This window comes from Colias croceus, chromosome 23 (genome assembly GCF_905220415.1).
Source record: "Colias croceus chromosome 23, ilColCroc2.1".
Taxonomy (NCBI): Eukaryota; Metazoa; Arthropoda; class Insecta; order Lepidoptera; family Pieridae; genus Colias; species Colias croceus.
The window spans coordinates 6,567,038-6,584,990 of record NC_059559.1 but is presented as its reverse complement, the minus strand read 5'-3'; the positions used below and the strand labels follow the sequence as shown (position 1 = coordinate 6,584,990).

At 34.8% G+C, this 17,953-nt stretch overlaps 2 protein-coding genes across 3 annotated transcripts in view; one reads left to right on the top strand and one right to left on the bottom strand.

The window, feature by feature from the left end:
* Positions 1-1,988: 1,988 nt before the first annotated feature.
* Positions 1,989-16,135, bottom strand: LOC123702376 (probable lysine-specific demethylase 4B). The gene is made up of 7 exons (XM_045650119.1): positions 13,315-16,135; positions 12,046-12,062; positions 10,547-10,557; positions 6,388-6,512; positions 4,418-4,562; positions 2,768-2,872; positions 1,989-2,135 (listed from the first exon to the last, which is right to left on the bottom strand). Exons 1-7 carry the CDS (start codon positions 15,744-15,746, stop codon positions 2,010-2,012), a joined length of 2,961 nt encoding a protein of 986 aa, XP_045506075.1. The 5' UTR covers positions 15,747-16,135; the 3' UTR covers positions 1,989-2,009.
* Positions 16,136-17,513: 1,378 nt separating this feature from the next.
* LOC123702355 (putative U5 small nuclear ribonucleoprotein 200 kDa helicase) overlaps positions 17,514-17,953 on the top strand; it is a 46,545-nt gene continuing 46,105 nt past the window's right edge. For both annotated transcript variants that reach the window (XM_045650090.1, XM_045650089.1), the window contains exon 1: positions 17,514-17,683. In XM_045650090.1, the coding sequence (XP_045506046.1) occupies positions 17,639-17,683 (45 nt within the window). In that variant the 5' untranslated portion in view covers positions 17,514-17,638. The remainder of the gene's footprint in view (positions 17,684-17,953) is intronic.

The following is a 17,953-nucleotide window of genomic DNA, read 5'->3' as shown; positions in this document are numbered from 1 at the left end:
AAAAACTGGTCCGATTTTAAAAATTATTTCGGTGTCGAATTGCCCGCTTTGCCCCCGTGTCCAAAATAAAATTGCAGGGTACCAACTTTCATCCCTTACTTTATTCATCTTGGGGGTAGAAATTATCAAAATCCTTGGATGGCTATAAAAATAATGGCTATCTGCATGATAAATTTCAGCCGTATCGGTCCAGTAGTTTGGGCTGTGCGTTTATAGATCAGCCAACCTCTGCGTTTTATAGTTCAAGATTTTTATTTATTTATCAAAATTTAAATCAGGGATATTATTAATAGAAACCATAAAATATATAATCATTCAAAATGTGCAAAAACATTAAAAAAGGTGGCAAAATAAAATAAAAGGCAAACAAAATTAAAACGAAACTTTATTGACAAAAAATAAAGAAAATAAGCCAGGCAAATAGGATAAAACAGGCGCAAGTTCATTTTTAAACATTTGACAGTTGAGTTCAATATCTTTTTAATTGAGAAAAAAGAATATTGCAGTTTAAAAATGAACACGCGCCCGTTTAAAAAAATTAAAATAATAATTATAACTACAAAAAGTGCTATTTTAAAACTAAATACAAAAAAGCTTTAAAACTAAATACATAACTTCAACTTAAAAATGTACGAAAATATCCAATTTACTATTTTATATATTACAATTATAGTGGAATAAAATAATGATGAAAATATATGAAACCAATCTTAAATTATCCAGTAAGTTGATTATTATTAGCTTATAGTCTAAGATCCCACAGCAAGATTAGTGTGTTCATAGTTTTTTTTTTGCTAAAACCAAAATTTTATGTATCCATATATCCATTTATACGTTCATAACGTGCATTTATGAATCATATATCAAATTAAAGCTATTTTTTCTGTTAATTACATATAAATAAGTAGTGAACGAAATGTTATCCGAAAAATCGATTAGAAAAAAAATTTAATTAAAAATGCTGCGGCCATATTTTGACTGGCAACCTAGTCGATATAATATATGTATTCTCCTAATATAAACATAAAATTTTTGTGTTAGCAAAAAAAAAACCATGAACGCACTAATCCTGGGGTGGGATCTCGTACTTTAATATTATGTCATAGATAATTTTCTTTAGGACATGAATTATGTTTATTTTGATTAATAACAATATCATATTACACTATGTACTTAGTATGAATATATATACAAAAAAAAATAATAAATAAAGGAAGGATATATTTTATAAAAAAAGTATCTTATCTTATACATCATAATAACGTAAACCCTAGTATGTACATAAAACACAGAATGATTTTTTTTCTTGAGGCCTTTTATTTATTTATTTTTATAGTTATTTTTATGTATTTTTTAAGATTCTCAAAGTATTTGAGAATAATATATCAGGATCAAAAATGTTATAAATAGGACGGAATTCGAATTTCTTTTCATGAACGTAAGTATTAGATAATAATTTTTATTATATTGAATTTATGTGATGGTGCAAATGAATAATTGTTTTAAAATTTAAACAAAATTTACTAGCCGCATGTTGCTAGTTTTCCCATTTCTTAGTGGTTTTTTAAGTAATTCTCTATCTACATACTAATACTTTCAAAAATAATTTAGCGGATAACATTGATAAGGAACATGTCAGATTTTAGGCATTTTTTTTTTGCCGGTACCCTACTTTTTTAAAGTAACTTTTTTGTGAGTACCCTAGATATTATGTGTTGCCGTTAAGTTAACGGCAAAATATTGAAAAATGTTAAAAATAGTAGTTAACGGTGTTAACTACTATTTTTTAACATTTTTCAATATTTTTCGTGTCGCGTGTATTGTCGCGGTACCTGCAGTTGCTGTTGCATTTTTTTGTGGGTACCTTTTTGATGTGAGAGAGATGTAGGTACTCGAACTTTTTGTCCTTGTTAGGTTGTTGATATTACATTTTTTTATATTTTCTGAGGGCTTTTTGCGGGTACTTGGATATTTTTTGCATAATTATATATTATTGTTTGTTTTACGTGCTACCGCCGTGGCACATTACTGGGGTATGCGGGCGGTAAGGGCGGTCGCGGTACCTGTTGCTGTTGCATCGCTTGTTGCTGCAGCGCCGCTTGTTGCGCGGCCGCTGCTGCTGCCATCTGTTGCGCCTGTTGCCGAGCATTTGTTATTTAATACTGTTAAAATACTTCAACAATTTTATGTTGTGAACACATCGCGCTTCGCGTTGTGTGGCGTGCAATAATAAAATCTAACAAACTAAAATGGCGTTTTATTTCCCCTCACGAAGTCTGCCAACTTGTAACCAAATTGAATTAAATTTTTGAAATTGTCATCCCTACTAATATTATAAATGTGAAAGTAACTCTGTATGTCTATCTGTCTGTCTGTCTGTTACGCTTTCCCGCTTAATCCTCTCAACCGATTTTGATGAAATTTGGCACCTTTTATCAAAAGTCAAAACACCACGCGGGCGAGGCCGCGGGCGGAAGCTAGTAGGAATATATTTTTTTTCTATTCTTATAAAATTTATATTTATTAAAATTAAAGAACATGAAATTTCGAAAATTCGAAATTTGTTATTTTAAAGGTGGTCGTTTTAAAAAGAGACTATTCATGAATAATCTTAAAGATTAGATGAATAAAAAAGAGCGTTTGTAAGCTGAGCACACGTGTCACTTGCCACGTTGCGACCTTGAAATTTTACTCTCAACGCGCCTTAAGTTTCACTTCAAAAATATGAGTTTGAATTTGAAATTTGATATCAAATTCAAATATATACCTGAACACTCTGTTGCACGCTGCACGGTTGTTGCATCGGCGACGCGGCTTGTTGCATCGGCTGCGGCTGTGCTTGTTGCTGGCACTTGTTGTATAGCGTGTGGCCCTGGGTTATTACGTCATAATAGTTAAAAAAATATATAATTAAAAAAGACACTATAGGCCGGGAGATACTGACACAAAATTTCGGCTCATTTGTAACAGGATGGCGGTTCCACAGGGGTCTTAGTACGCAGTGACAAAAAGAAAAATGATGGTCAGAAAGCTGATACCAGCGGACTAGTCGCGTGGGCATTAGTCGAACTCGACAGGATAAATAGCGAAAGTCAAACGATTTGTAACACAAAAATTTTTGAATTTACCTATAGCCCATAAAAAAATGTAGGCGATATTGTCACGCCATACTTTTCCGGTGTGACTTACAGCCCGCCATACCGATGCGAATGCGTTGATATAAAAAAAAACAATTCAACCATTTGTACCAGACTAACTTTTGCACAGGTAATAATCATCGTGCAACCATTTACGAAAATCGCCATGCCATACTTTTCGTACGATTCCAAATGGTCGCCATACCGATATATGTCATATTATAAATGACAGTTAACGGCTGTGCGACTCACCGGACTGCTCAAGCTGCAGCCGTCGCTACAAACCGCGCAGATGACGGCTAGCGGTCGCGACTGCTCGAGCAGTCCGTGTACGGCAGTGAGTTAATGTCTATAGTTCACCACTGACGGCTTCAATCCGTCGGTCTCAACTGCTTGAAGCGGTCCGTGTACGGCCGTCCTAAGGGTGCTTTTTTACCTATTGTTGATGTTTGTAAATAATCAATAGTATCGCTTCAAACTTCAAACTAAATGAAGCGATGTGATTGGTTATTTACAAACACAATCTTCGCTACACATTCTCGCACATTGTTGGTGGAATTGCACCCTAACGATACGCTTTTAGAAAAATACAAACAAATAAAATTAAGTATGGGTAGTTTCAAAAAACACAAATACTCGCATTTCATTGAGAAATGAACAGAAAATATCAAAACTAATCTAATGAGCTCAAACTAATTTACGAAAAAATAAACAATACTCAGTAAGTTGCCTGGAAGGGATCACTTATAAGTATCAAGGCCACTTTCTGTGTGTATACAGACTTAAAGAAATAAAATCCACGTGTTTCAAAATAAAACACATGGCATAAATAATTAAATAACAAGTGATAACTGCGTTAAAAACAACCGACTTCAAACTTGCACTTGCAAAATTCACAAATACCTACAGACAAAAATGCTCATAAAATAAAAACTACTGGGCCTATCCCAATCAAATTTTTATGGGACCAATTCGACACCATCCCGCATCGAACAAAAAAAGAATCACGTAAATCGGTTCAGAAACCTCGGAGTAATCGGTGTACATACATAAAAAAAAAATATACCGGTCGAATTGATAACCTCCTCCTTTTTTTTGAAGTCGGTTAATAAAACAAAGTTGCTTCCCGCTATTCGCCCCTATGTGTGCTTAGATCTAACTTAGAATGAAAACTGCGCATCGTATTTTGATGCGGTTTTCTTAAATAGATAAATTGGTATATTTGTTAGGTTATAGGCAAGCTGTTTGAAAGCTAGTTGATAATAAGAAATAACACTTACTTGCAAATCGGCCAATAGATTCAGCCACTGACTGATTTTATCGTAATGCCGCCTCAATAGCTCGTCCTTGCGTTGTAGTTCACATTTTAATTCGTTGTTGTCTTCTTTTACTAGTAGTTCTGGTTTCATCGCTGATAGCAGAAATCTGTAGGAAATTTTATATTAATACTAGCTTCCGCCCGCGACTCCGTCCGCGCGGATGTCGGTCTTCGCGTGGATGGTTTATTTCTTCATTTTGAGTAACTCTGACAATGATATCTTATAAATATATATTGGACCCAAATACGGCTAGGCCTATAATAATAGGTACGCAACGTGTGTTCGCGGTTCTACAGAACAACGTCTATGGATAAAACTGAAAAGATTAATTTTTTTCTACGTATTTTATTTAAAAAGTATCCTATTATACGCCCAGGATAATAAGGTATAATTATACCAAGTTTCATCGAAATCGAACCGTTAGTTTTCACGTGATGCAGACAGACAGACAGACAGACAGACAGACAAAAAAATTTTTAAACACATATTTGGGTTTGGTATCGATCCAGTAACACCCCCTGGTATTTATTTTTTCAATATTTTCAACTTATTTTCAATGTACAGAATTGACCCTTCTACAGATTTATTATACCTAATATGTATAGTTACAAATACAATGAAATGAGATGACAGAGAGAATTATGAGTTTAATGAATAAACCAATTTACGGTGAAAGCAATATTAATATGTTAATTATTATTATTATGCATACAATATATTTTATTCTAATAAGAACGACCGCTCGCCACACTGGACACGTCCGCTCGCATCAAAATTCATAAATTTTATGCGTCGCGCGGCTTTTTTTTTTTTTTTTTTTTTTTTGTGTGGTGTTTCTCAATGTTAGCCAGAAGGGCTTCTACATTTTAACGCGGACGCGGGGGTGAACTGAAGGTTCACCCTGGTAGCGACATGCACAAGGGCGTCCCCCCTTGACGGGGACCACGAACCTCGGCTTGAGCTGTCGCTTGAGTGGAGGAGGCCAGAAGGGCACTAATCGGACGGGGCGTCGCGCGGCGCGGATCGCAGTCCTTATATAGGAGTCGTGGCAGGCGTGGCATCGTGCGGCTCTCGTGTGACGCAAACGGTTCAAGCCAAATCCGACTTTCGGAGCTACATGTTACGGCGCTGAATCCACTGCGGTATAGAACAACGTCTATGGATAAAACTGAAAATTTTAGTTTATTTTTTTTTCTACGTATTTTTCCAGGATAAAAAGTATCCTATTTTACGCCCAGGATAATAAGGTATAATTATACCAAGTTTCATCGAAATCGAACCGTTAGTTTTCACGTGATGTCTTCACATACAGACAGACAGACAGACAGACAGACAGACAGACAGACAAAAATTTTTTTAATCACATATTTGGGTTTGGTATCGATCCAGTAACACCCCCTGCTATTTATTTTTTCAATATTTTCAATGTACAGAATTGACCCTTCTACAGATTTATTATATGTATAGATAATTTAATATGACATGTAAAACGATAAAAATAATCACTACATAGTATAAAACAAAGTCGCTTTCTCTGTCCCTATGTCCTTTTGTATGCTATAATATAATCTTTAAAACTACGCAACGAATTCTGATGCGGTTTTTTTTAATAGATAGAGTAATTCAAGAGGAATGTAATTTATTAGGTTTTAGACAAAGCGGCCGAAGCCGCGGGCAGTAAGCTAGTAAATTATAGAATCTTAAAAACTGAATCGGGAAAAAAATTATTAAAATTAAAATGATATTAATCTTTTTTTTAATATTGTGGAGAATGCATTTAGGCATACCCAAAGCCCTCGGGAAAAGGGGGCATTTTTATCTTGTGTCAACACGAGCGAAGCCAGGGCAATCAGCAAGTATGATAACACTTGACAGCAATCTGTAAACTTTATTTAAGAATCTATTTCTAAAATAAGAAGCTTTATTTATACCTCTTTTGCAAAAAGAACGCCTCCATCTGCCTGGCGAGGTCGATGAACCTCTCGACTTCCACCTTGACTTCCTCCTTCTCCACGCATGGTGACGCTTCTTGCTTCGTCAGCACGTTGAGACACGCCTGAATATTATAAAATATATACTATTTAGGTAGTTTTCATCATCATCATCATCAGCCCATATACGTTCCCACTGCTGGGACACGGGCCTCCTATGAGGGTACAGGCCATAATCCACCGCGCTGGCCAAGTGCGTGTTGGCGGATGACACATGTCGTCGAACTTTTTAATTCTTCGACATGTCGGTTTCCTCACGATGTTTTCCTTCACCGTTAGAGCAGTGGTGATGTTACAACATGCGCAGATAAATTGAAAAATCAATTTATTTCCTACGCGCTCGCCTGGTCTCGAACCACGGACTTATCGATTCGAAGTCTAAGGTCTCACCACTGAGCCACCACTGCTCTAACTTTTAGGTAGTTTTATTTAACCTTAACTCAAACTCAAACATTTATTTATTAATTCAAATTATTTATTTCTTCCTTTTACAATAGGTCCTTAACTAATTTGTGATTGGAACACTCCTAGTAAGCAAATAAATGCTTGTGTTAGGAGGTTCCGCTCTTCCTTAACACTATTAGACACAGAAACAGAAACAAAACAATATTATTCAATTAGACTTCTTCTAGAAGCACTTTTGAAACGTCATTACATATTTTTAACATTTACCACCGATTCGGAAAGAAGTATCTACGGAGAAGAACCGGCAAGAAACTCCATCCTTTATTATTCCCTCTCTTCACTGATCTACTTGTATTTTTTGTCCCTAAAGAAAATCCTTTAGGGACAAGTAGGTGATCATCCTTCTGTGTCCTACCAGACCGAGACCTTTTTTTTTCTTCGTCTCCACCGGGAAACGAACCCAGGACCCTTCAGTGCTACGCTCACGCGTCATCACCACCATCCATCACCAAGGAGGCGGTCAGAATGAAGGAAACAGAATATATTGTATAATGTACTCCTTACTAGAGGACATGAGACTTTACTTTTTCACTAATGCCACACGCATATTCACAAATATATTATACCTATTATTTTATTTAAATTGTAATCAACTCTGCTCAGATGTTTTAAGAAGAATTAAAAATTTATGGGTAAGTAGGTAGAATTTGCGTTAGAAATTCAATAATTTTTAAGGGCCCTTAGTAGGTGAAAACGGCAAAATGGACTGTTTTCTATGAGCTATAATTGAAAATATTGAAGTTTTGTCGCACTGAAATTTCTAATATTTATAACAGAACGTATGTGTGATGGGATGACTGTTTCCAAAACACGATTGGAAAAATTTTGCTCGATAAAAAAAAATCCTGAAGTTACCTCTAAAATATCATATAAATGCTCAATACAACTGTAATTTACGATAATAATTCGTATAAAATCACAAATACATTTACCTTCCCGATTTCTTGACTGTTTTAGATTTCGAAAATACTAAATATTTTCATTCACTTTTTGATAAAAATGTGAATGGCGCTTACGATTTTTAGTTTGGAGCACGTTGATTCCATACTAAACGCGGACCCCCTCACCGCTTACCTCAGGCCCGAATAGCTGAATTTTCGCTGACCGCCTAACCCTCCTTAAGTTCTACGAGGGAATTTTAAGGTAATCCAGTAATTACCGGCCACCCGATATACAGGGTGGATTTTTAAAGATATGGGAAAAGTTTTTGGCAATTTCTATCATTTCTATTTTCTAATACTCATACCTAAAAAGATTCGATAGTCTTATGATCCCTTAAGTTATCCCTACATGAAATAAGATCGACAGCGACAAAAAAATATTCGGTGTTTTAGATATTATTTTATGCTGACTATATTTTTTCCAAAATCTGTGTATAGCGTTCAGAATATCTTAAAAAGTTATGGGTCTCCTAGGAACGTTTTCCTGTAGCTGTAACAGTTAAAGTACCTGCCCTTACCGTCTTTAATATACCTACAGAAAAGACACAACCCAATAGAATGAGTTTTTATCGACTCTTATAGATAACTTTTTGTATTGTTAATCGTACGTAAACGTATTATAAGTATATTTGTATGTAAGGAATAAACTCAAGAATTATTGGACCTTTACAGAATCATTTGACAAAAGAAAGCTACATAGTCAACCAGTAGGTAACATCACTTTCTCTTTCCCTGTATCCCTATGTATGTATGCTTAAATCTTTAAAACTACACAACGGATTTTGATGCGGTTTTTTTAATAGAGTGATTCAAGAGAAAGGTTTAAGTAGGTATATAATTTATTAATTAGGTTTGAGACAAAGCGGGCGAATCCGAGGGCGGAAAACTAGTAGGTTATATTTTTAGATGATGTCTTCCGAGCGACGCCGGGAGAAGCAATTATTGTTTAATTAGTCGAGTTAAAAGGTTTCAACCCTATCTAGTTTTTAACATGGAAATTTAATCTAGAAATACCTATTTATAGTCCAAGAGTCGCCATATTATATTGGAGGTAGGTATACTACACATAGCCTGATTTATAGTCCAAGAGTCGCTATGACACATGGATGATATCACTACATAGTATAAAACAAAGTCGCTTTCTCTGATGTCCCTTTGTATGCTTAAATCTTTAAAACTACGCAACAGATTTGATGCGGCTTTTTTTAATAGATAGAGTGATTCAAGAGGAAGGTGTTACATGTAGTATATAATTTATTAGGTTTTAGACAAAGCGGGCGAAGCCGCGGGCGGTAAGCTAGTGGGAGTATGAAATAAAAGAAAATTTACTTTGACTTATAATTTATTTTCAAACATTATCATACTAACTTAAAAATCTATTTGTAAAGCTTCATCGCTATTAAATAAATTAAATTTCTCTTATTCATAATACTAATTAATTGGACGACAATAAGGATTTATACATAGATTTTTTTACATCGAAAAACATTTATAATAAACATTTTTTGAATAACCTAGTTTTTTATTGCAATCGAAAAAGAGTATTACTATTATATTAAATACATATTATTAACATTTGCATAATATTTACAAACATGCGACAATTTTTAAACAATTTTTTTTATAGATAGTAGGTATCTAATGAACTTCATAGGTGGTACCTATTCATCGATACAATATTCATCGACTCAAAATTGCATTGCCATAATTCATAATTTAATTAAAATTAAAAGCAAAATATGTTGTTATAGATCTTTCACGAGCTACAGGGGATTAAAATTCCCTTTTATTTCCTACTTGTTATATCCTAATTTTATCAAAACCCCCACCCCTTGCATATTTTGTTTAAAACACGCCCTGTGCTAATTCAAAGCTCAAACTTTAAACCGGCCGCTCACGTACCTGCAGCAGGGGCAATATTCGAATTGGACCCTTAATTGGCTCCTTAATTGTTATGTGTATAGGCAAGCAGGGGCAATTAAGAGAACAGCTGAAATTACTCCAACCGCCGTGCAACCGAGATTGTTCCAATATTGCCCCTGTGGCAGATACGTGACTAGCTGGCCTTAATTGTGATGTGTACCATAGGCAAGCATGGGCAATTTAGAGAACAGCTGTGCGGCAGGTACGTGAGTGCAAGGCTTTACAACTAAAGGCTTGAATATAAGGCAAAGGCACATTGGATAAATATTATGCAAACCCAAAATACACACAGACAAACATACAAGAAATATTATAATTAATAACTTAAAATTTTTTTTCAAATTAAACCTAAAAAATCAGTCGATAAAATGGCTAAGATGAATTTATAAAATAAAAGGTAACAGTATTTTTCTTAACTAATCTTTAGTCTATACTCTAAACAAGGCAAGTCGCGAAAAATCTAAAAGAAAATCTATTTTATCTATGATAGATAAAGATATTAAATACTTATAAATTCACGCAAGGAAAATGCTGCACAAAATTATCCTTACCAAAGGGGTTTGCGTAATTTTGTATGGGCTAGTGACGTCGTGATGACATTTCGCGGCCAGATAAGAAACTTGAATATTTTAAAAGAGCAGGAGAAACCTAAAAAACATCTAAAAATCATCTAGATTCTAAGTAAATGAATAATACAAAACCAAATATCTCTGTTGACTGTTCGTAATACGTTTCAAGATTTGTGTCTAATATGTACCGGCCAACCGGGCCGGTTGCAGAGCTTCACCGACCATCAGTGCGTAGTGCGTACGTCAGTCGCGCTTGTCTTATATATGGGCGTATTCAGAAAGAAAGCTTGAAACTTATAAGCGCTTATCGGCGCTTGTCAGGCGCCATATAAAATTTTTTTCGTCTGCTTCAACCTGCTTCCTTTGTGTAGAACGAACCAGCGTTGACAAGCGCCGATAAGCGCTTATAAGTTTCAAGCTTTCTTTCTGAATACGCCCTATGGAAATACGCGTGCGTATGGTCGGTCTAGCTATGAACGGTTTTATGAATTTCCATAAATAGGACAAGCGCGACTGATGTACACACTGATGGTCGGTGAAGCTCTGCAACCGGCCATATGCTTGTAATATATTGCTCTTTATAATATCAAGTTTCATTTGTGGCCGCGAAAGTTCTTCACGACGGACGCCAACTTTACCCAAACCCTTTTAAAAATAAATAAATAATAGGTACAACTCGTTCATGTTTTTACTTAGGGCCGATTTTGCAATCCTTGGTTAAAACTTATCCGTCCAATAAAGTATTACACGATAATATTAAAATGTCACCTGTACACTCTCAAATACAGGTAATTAGAATACATTTTTGAAATGGTAGTTTAATACGTTATTCAACGAATAAGTTTTAACCAAGGATTGAAAAATCGGCCCATAGTTAGTTTTATTTTATAGTCCTTTGTGTACACTGTACACTGTAAAAACTTATTGTTGAATAAAAATCGACCTAAAACAAACGTTGAAAGTTTTCAAATTACTCTAAAAAATTACATTATTGAAATTTATATTGCTAAGTATATGGGATAAGGCATTATTCCAAAACATTTAAAAAGCCTAAATTTCAAGCATAGCGGGAATTCTCAAGTTAGAAAAAGACAGAAGATCACAGTACTCTATCCGTCTCTATTCTTGCTTATCACGATTCTGAAATATCTACGCACACAAATAATGCGAAAACAATACCTAAATATGTGATGTTACTAAATACTCCACTAAAGAATTAATCTTTGTGATTTTCTTTCTTTCTTTGATTAAAAACAAATTGTTCTACTTATAATTTTTTAAGTACATCTTAATATATATAAATCTCGTGTCACAATGTTTGTCCTCAATGGACTCCTAAACCACTTAAACGATTATAATAAAATTCGCACACCATGTGCAGTTCGATCCAACTTGAGAGATAGGATAGTTTAAACATGTAGGTACCACGGGCGAAGCCGGGGCGGACCACTAGTAAGATTATAGATTTATAATGCATTTTTACATACTATATATGTAGTTATATTTAATTTAAGATTTCAATAAATAGTTTAAATCGTAACATTATATATTTTAACACATAAAAACTGTAAATATTACAATTTTTACAATCGTATTTAATTATTTTTAACTACATTCTTTTCCATACACTGCTTCTTACTGCTACAGAAAATTCAAGCATAATAATTGGAAATTTATAAGAATATATCATAGTATAAAACAAAGTTGCTGTCGCTGTCTGTTCGTCCCTACGTATCTTTAAAACTACGCAACAGATTTCGATGCGGTTTTTTAATGGAAATTGTTTCTGGAAATTGAGGCAGATTTTAGTATATGATTTGAAACTACAGAAAGTTGTGTTATATTTTAATTTTATCCAAAAAATATCATAGCAAAGGAGAGTTACGATTTGGAAGGTAATATCACTACATAGTATAAAACAAAGTCGCTTTCTCTGTCCCTATGTCCTTATATATGCTTTATTCGTTAAAACTACGCAACGGATTTTGATGTGGATTTTTTTAATAGATAGAGTGATTCAAGAGGAAGGTTTTAGTATATAATTTATTACGTTTTAGAAAAAACGGGCGAAGCCGCCTGCGGAAAGCTAGTAATTGCAGTAGTTATCAATTTAAATTAATATTGAAACCACAAAAATAGAATTTGATATTAATAAAATAGAACTTGTAATGTGGAACAATGGAAACCTCATTTTCAGCATGGCAAGTTTTTTGTGAATTACATATTTTATTACTAGCGGTACTAGCGGTTCCCCCGCATTGCTCCGCTCCTGTTGGTCTTAGCGTGATGATTATAGCCTATAGCCTTCCTCGATAAATGAGCTATCTAACACCGAAAGAATTTTTCAAATCGGACCAGTAGTTCCCGAGATTAGCGCGTTCCAACAAACATACAAACAAAAAAACTCTTCAGCTTTATAATATTAGTATAGATTTATAAATATAAATTAAGTAATGCCACTATCATATTATTAATGCTAAGAACTAGTAATTTTGTGTGAAACTATTAGAAGACAAAAATGGATATAAGATATAAAATTAAATTAGTTTTTATTTCATGTAAACCTCATTTAAGCCAGAGTCAATCTGTTAAAGTTGGAAGAATAACAACATTGAACATTTTCTTTGTAACTAAAGTTATGTATTGAAATTCATTTAAAAATTGAGTTTTTGCAAATAAAAACATACTGTATGCTCCACTAAATGTGCTATAAAAAGGTGAAAATAAAATAATACATTAAAATCACTGCATTTATTTAACTCTTCATACATTATCTTATGCATATTTAGAGAAACATACCATCTTAAATAGAATTAATATTAAAATTTACATAATTACTGACTGCACAACTTACATCTAGGGTAATCTATTTCTGATAAGTGTACCACGGTGACTGGTATGGACTTCTGTAATAGGGGTGGGAGTTCATATGTTCGAAACCTCCTGCTTGGTTGGGCGGGGCGTAGTACTGCGGCCTCCATGTCCTCTCTGGTTGGTAGGTCTGCTGCGGTCTTTGTGGATCTTGGTAGGTCCTATAATCTATCGGAGCGTCTAGGAATATGTTATCATTGTACTGTCCGATGGGTTTCGGCAACTCCTTTTCGGGAGTCGCGGACTGCGGAGGAGGTCGCGGTTCCACTTTCTTCTGTTTCGATTTCCGGGCTGGGAATATCGCGCCATGTGGATGGGATTCTTTCTTGGTCATGAATTTGTGGAATTCACTTTCAAACGCGCTCGGATTTTTGTTGATCGGTGGCAGAACTGATGGTACCCTCAGGTTTGGGTCTAGCAGTAATCCTGAATACGCTTTCGGTGGGGATTTTGTCGTGCTTGAAACTGTAGAAGATGTTGGTAAAGGTTGGTTGTATACCTTGTGCTGTCTCGCCATCACTGGTGTTAAGGGTGAGTGGTACTGGAACGCTGGGTTAAGTTTAGGTGCTTGCGGTTTCCTCGGTTTCCGTACTTTGATTTCGCCTTCTGCTTTCTCCTTCTTCGGTTTCGGCTGTCGTTTAACCGGCTCCTTTTTAACTCTCTCCTTTTTAGGTTTCTCCTTTTGTTCCCCTTCCTTTTTCACCGCCGGTTTCCGCTTCTTTGGTTCCTTTTTTATATCTGTGGTTGTTGTGACTCCTTCTAAAACTTCTGTGACTTCTATAGAGATGTTTACTAATGGATCTGGTAGGGATGTGTCTGTCTTATCTGTATTTACTGATTCGGTGGTCGTGTCGTGCCGTGGCGAGTCAAAAGTGGAAACAACTGCCGCCATTGATTCTAACTGTTCGTTGGTCAGCTTTTTCGTCTTAACCTTCCTGACTGGTGTTTTGACTGGTGTTTTTGGTTTGCTTTTTATTTTTTCATCGTCATCATTTGGTTCATCTTTTACTTTCTCCTTTTTAATACTGTCTTTCCTTTTTCTTCGCACTTTTGTTGTTTTCTTTGTTTTTGGCGCTCCATAGTCTGAATCTTTGTCTGAGTCGATATAGCCAACGTCAGGTAACTGGGCTTCTGAGGGCTCCATTTCATCGCCTTTCAACCATATATCTTCGAGTGCATCCAGCTGAGGATCATCTGGTTCTATTGGCATAATGGGTCGCTTCATTGATGTCATCATGTCTAGATCCCCTTCAGCCATTGTCATCTCATCATCATCCATAACATCATGCCCCAATATTGATACAGCAATTGCCCCTTCGGAAATACTTTTGCTGGCCATAGCTCGTTTTAAATGTAAAGGATGTCGTTTTTTCTTCTTGAAACCTTCTTCCTCTGCTGCTATAAATGATTCTGGAAGCTCTGTGTTATTTTTATTGCATAGTATATCTTGGCCGGATGGGTGGGGAGCTGGTACCATTTTCTCTGGCTGTTCTGGATGGCAGCCTATATCCTGCCCTTTGAGCCACAACTCATACCGATCTGGTTGGAATCGCTTAACAAATGTGTCCATTGAGATCTTTACCATATCATTACTGCAGGTACATTGAGTAGCTCGCTTTCCGTATTCGACCCATCTTGGTGCGGCAAAATTAGTTGATTCGGCACAGTTAAAACCATGATTGAAACCAGCATGATAACCATATGGGAAAGTAATCATTATTTCGCCAGACTGTTGAGTGATTTTATTACATGGTACCGAGTATTGCTTCAATATCTGTGGTGATATTAATGTCATCTTGTGTCTGAGAAACGCTTGGCATGTTTTGGCCGAAGTAGGAAAAAATCCAGCAGCAATCCTTTCAAATCTTTTACCATGCTCTGGTGGGATAGCGTACCAGGTTTTTGGTTCTCCGAAATGTAAGTAATTTATTGAGTACAGATCCATATCTTCAGTGTGCCACGCAAATGTTGTTTTCCACATACCAAAGTAAAGGTATGCAGTATTTACACCGTCTATCTCTATGCCATAATCTGAGTTAACAAAATCCAGGATTGTACCCAAGTGGTTGATATTCCATTCTTTAACATCAGGGTCTGTGATGCTGCCGTTGACATCAGCCCCGTATATCGGCGCTACATACGTAACATTCTTCCAATATTTCCTCTCCAGATCTTCAAAACTCGTGTGCCGTGGTGTACAGTACTTCGCCGAGTTCGCAAGCACGGCAAACTGTTTCACTGTCATCGATTTTTTCTGTATGTTTATTTGTTGAAATAGACCCTGCTTACCGGTCACTACCTGACATATCGGCGATGGTATTGTGATGTTTAACTGATCCAAATCATAGCCCCCCTTTCGGGGAACCCATTCGGGTGGTGGAATAACTTTTGCTAGTCCAGCCTTGTGTGCCCCTTTCGACTCCATATACTGTATGTATTTGTTAAAATCCTTAAATTCATCCCATGTAGGACGAAACACTTGTATTTGTACTCCACTTCCCGATGTACACACTTCATCTCCATTAGACATTTTAACTACTTATTTTTCACGATCACACTAGTCAAAAATTAAACAATCTTTCGTCACTATTTTGTCGCACTTTACACCATTTTACTCGCTGCCATATTTACGAGACTGTTTCTCGTTCACAGTATTCTCCATTTAATGCTTCATAATTTCCATTTATTTTAATAACACGCGATTATACTTTCGTAATATCGTAAAAACATTATCAGTAAGATGGCCGACTTGAATGAGATGCGCTTGCAACAAAAATCACTATTACCAGATGAAGATACATAAGTGAAACCGGGTCACGTAGACAAAAATGTGTATAGAATTTTGTATATGGATGAAAAGATTTCCCATACGAAGCTTCGACTTCACTCGTCGCACGCCACGGTAAGGTTAGATTTCTTATGTTGGTACTTGCGTACTACTACTAGTTTGACAGATATACACAATAACGAAAAAGGTTAGGAATTAATGTTTCGTTTATTTACGCCGGTTTGTATTTAAATTATTATTAATTTTAAAACATACCTGAAAAGACTCTTCGAATTCCTCTACTAGATTCCCACTTCCATTCGATGGTGCCGCCATTTTGGTTCAGCAATTTCGATTAATTGCCGCTGTTGTTTACACTCATCGCAAACCTTCGACTTCTAAAGTGACGTCTGAAATCTGAATTCTGATTTGACAGCTAATATATAAATATGTATATTATAATTTCCACACGCGAATGACGATTCACGGCTCATAACTTCACAAGCATTACATCATTATTATTAGTATGCACGTCAATTTAATAACTGAACAAAAATACTTGAATATTGTTCATCATATTATGTATTAAAACGTATTTCCCAACAAAGTTGCTTCTTGCTTATTACATTAAATAAAACCTCACTATACACTTACTAATAAATGATAAATTAAAATAATAAATTAAGAAATATTACATGATTCTATGTACAATATATTTTATGTTAGACACGACTAACAATATTAAAACAAATGAGTTAAACCAAAATTACTTCAAATATAAAATTAAATAAAAAATAATACCAAAGGTTTTCCCTCATAAGTCAATACCTACAACACAAAAGGCGCGAAAAAGCAACCTGACATAGAAATATTTACAATTTGTGTTTTGACTTGTTTTGATTCTAATTATGCATGAATTTCTTATATTAATTTTAAATACTTCTTACGTCGTACTTATTTACAATTGAATAATGTATATTTATTATTTTAGTTTATTTATCATGCTGAGATCAGCTGATTTAAGGTCAACAACCTTGTTTATTGTATGTTCTTGTTAGTTATCACTTGAGTAAGCTATAAATTCTTTTTCTAAAGTATTTATGTATCGATATGTAGTAAATTAATTTATTTTATAATACTATATAATATAAATTTAAACATAATTTACTTAATACTACCTAAGTCCTAACTCACAACACTTCACCTCACTACTACATCCACGAAGGATGTGTTGAAAAGTGTTCCTCGTTCAATACAGGCCTACCAACATAAGGATTATTTAAAAAATAGCTTTATCTGTTGAATGTTGATTATTTGATTAGGTATTGCAAATTGCATTGAAAGTACCTATGTAGGTACAAAAGAAGAAATATTTTTATTTATTAAATTATGTAAAAATCTATATTACTATAGCATTTTATTAATAATCTTCTCTCTTTTAAAAAAAGGGTTTGACAATCGACACATTATTATTATTTTTAAAACAGACATTGACAGTTAGGTATTAGTTATATGCCAATTATATGCTGATGGCGTCTGTAGAGCAAATGAAATAACCTCATTGATGCTATTTTACGCGTTATTTACTAGATTATAGGTGAAGTGTGTACTGTTTATTTTATTAATAGTGATTGAAAAGAAATAAGAAGTTTACCATGGCGGATGCTGCTGCGAGACAGCTCCAGTACGAGTATAAAGCGGTAAGATAAAATTTTATAATTTCTAATCATTATGAAATTACTCTGTTATTATTAATATCATTAAATTTAACAGTAGCATTACCAAACAATTTAAAACATTACTGTCAGCTTGTTAATAATTGCATTAACACAAAAGTATTGTGAATCTCGACAATGCGAAACATTGTTCAGTTTTCCGGTTAGGCGAAATTTTTGCAATTTGTATTATTTTCATTATGTATATACATCAATCTATTCGTTGTTAATTAATCATATTGTGTCCTAAAGACT

Coding starts and splice junctions, on each gene's coding strand:
- LOC123702376 (XM_045650119.1), bottom strand. CDS start 15,746: ATGTCTAATGGAGATGAAGTGTGTACATCGGGAAGTGGAGTACAAATA. Junction 4,563..6,387: donor GCGTTCTTTTTGCAAAAGAG/GTATAAATAAAG, acceptor AATTTCCTACAG/ATTTCTGCTATCAGCGATGA. Junction 2,873..4,417: donor ATCTATTGGCCGATTTGCAA/GTAAGTGTTATT, acceptor GTAATAACCCAG/GGCCACACGCTATACAACAA.